Genomic DNA, 2,120 nt, shown 5'->3' on the forward strand with positions numbered 1-2,120 from the left:
TCGATACACCTATCACGATGATTAGGAGCGGATCGCGTATGTATGTTAAATTACATTTACATTTGGCGATTCCGTCGATTGGACTGATTTTCAACCGTATTATCGTCGTGAATCCACGTGGAAACAGATTCTCCTCGTCTCACTGTCTTGTAGTTCTGCAGGCCAGGCCGCTTCGATGAGATTTAGTTTACGCAAAACATCGCACACGAAGGAGAAGAAGAAATCGTCTGACGTTCAACAAGGTGTACCACGAGTGGGATCGTACAGGATCCTTCTGAAATAATACCAGTGGAACCTCCGTAAAGAAAGAAAAAAAAAAAAAAACAATCGATTCAGAGAAGCTTGTCTTATAACTATCGAGCCACGAATTCCTTCCGTGGAAATGTTTCGGAACGTTTTCCATAGGATTTTCTACCAACGTTTCTTCGAGGGCTGTTGCGGACGTAGCTCTTCCGTGGAGGGAGAGGGAGAACTTGTTCAAACCGTCGGAGAAGAGGCTATAATTCAGAAACGGAACAGTTTCCAAGTCGACTGGCTCATTTGCATCGACCTTCGTCCCTCTCTCTCTCTCTCTCTCTGTTTCTCTCGCGAATATCGGAGCGAAGCGCGTGGGGAATTTATCCTGGAAGTTCCTCTTCTGATATTTCGGAAGTACCCTTTACGATACGTCGAGAACCCCGAGAGGCGCCAGAATAATCGGCAACGAATCCAAATGTAATGTTTCCTCGCTGGATCTTCGCCAAGGTGGCCGATCGTTCGACCTCACGGTGCTAGCGGCCACCGCCGATCGACCGGTCTAAAAACACGAGAGCCGCTGACGGATTAATCGATCAGCGGACCTGAGGGAGGTCGCGCTCTCGCACGCGCTCGCACGCGCTCGCGACCACGGGCGGTTGTAGAAAAAAGTCTGTCACAAAATATCGTTATATCTCTATTGGATAATAATTAGCGCGTACACAGTGTGGGACAGTATTATGCGATAGCGTTGTGGCGTATATATATTAAACACATACATACACACATGCACACACATTCTCTCTCTCTCTTTACATCTTTTTCTCTCGCACTCTTTCTCGCTGTCTGTTGTTCATGAACGACAATCTGGATCACCGATATAACCCTAACTAATCTGGTCTGATTTCTTCGTTCGTTCGTTTTTCTTCGCCTCGAGGAGAGAACGCCGATGAGTTTATTTATTTATCTCTTTTTTTTTCTCTTTTTTCTATTGTTTTTTTTTTTTTGCTATTTGGACGCAAATCGACGCCCGGTTCCTTTTCGAAACTCTCGCATTGAGCATCGTGCACCTCTGGTTCACTCCGTTGGATATTTTAACCTGAAGCTAGTACATACGTCGCCATTACGGTTCTCTACTATTTTTTTGTTTTTTGTTTTTTTGAATTCTCTGTTCTTTCAAGCTTTGTTAGTCGGTGAGAGAATATTGGCTATATTCGCGGTCGGTAACTTGAACAAGCTACGAAATTCTCCTTCTCTCCTTTGCTTTCTTGCTTTCTCTCTCTCTCTCTCTCTCTCGTTCCCATTCTTGGGCTCCCGCTTAGTGCGGTTTCCAGGAGATGTTGTTCAGACCTTGAAAGTGCCGCTTCAGACTGCTGCCGTCGGCCCAGGAGGAGTTGAGATACTCGTCGTCATCGTCTTGCTCAAGTTTCTGAAACAGGCGTATCGACGTTGGTCAGCCGGAAATTTTTCGATCGCGCAAGCTTTTTTTGTCGCGTGAAAAGCGATAGTGTAGAAGCGTTCGTTCGTTTGTTTCCTGTTAGCGGATAGCGAATTAACTGGTTGTGAAGTTCGTTACCTTTCGAAGAAAGGAGCTCTAGGGCTAGAACCTTGACGGGAGATCTAAATTTGTTGATTAATTCGCTCTCGTCATTCGCTGATTCACTTCTGTTCTTCCGTACTGATGCACTATTTCATTCATTCTTCACAGGCATACGCACATATACACACAGTTTACGATACAAATGTCCGGATTGTGTGTTCACTAATTTATTATGGTGGAATGGAAGACTCCATTCTTACTCCAAAATTTTATAAATAAATTAAACATTTAAAATTTTTAATTGAAGGATTTTAAAATTCAAAAATTTAAAATTTTTTAATTTCAA

At 43.6% G+C, this 2,120-nt stretch overlaps 1 protein-coding gene across 1 annotated transcript in view; it reads right to left on the reverse strand.

The window, feature by feature from the left end:
• Window positions 1–1,255: 1,255 nt before the first annotated feature.
• LOC108576149 (UPF0769 protein C21orf59 homolog) overlaps window positions 1,256–2,120 on the reverse strand; it is a 93,427-nt gene continuing 92,562 nt past the window's right edge. Inside the window, exon 6 of the mRNA XM_017939088.1 lies at window positions 1,256–1,663. Coding sequence (XP_017794577.1) covers window positions 1,553–1,663 — 111 coding nt within the window. The 3' untranslated portion in view covers window positions 1,256–1,552. The remainder of the gene's footprint in view (window positions 1,664–2,120) is intronic.

The sequence above is a fragment of the Habropoda laboriosa genome, unplaced genomic scaffold (genome assembly GCF_001263275.1).
Source record: "Habropoda laboriosa isolate 0110345459 unplaced genomic scaffold, ASM126327v1 scaffold333, whole genome shotgun sequence".
NCBI classification, from domain to species: Eukaryota; Metazoa; Arthropoda; class Insecta; order Hymenoptera; family Apidae; genus Habropoda; species Habropoda laboriosa.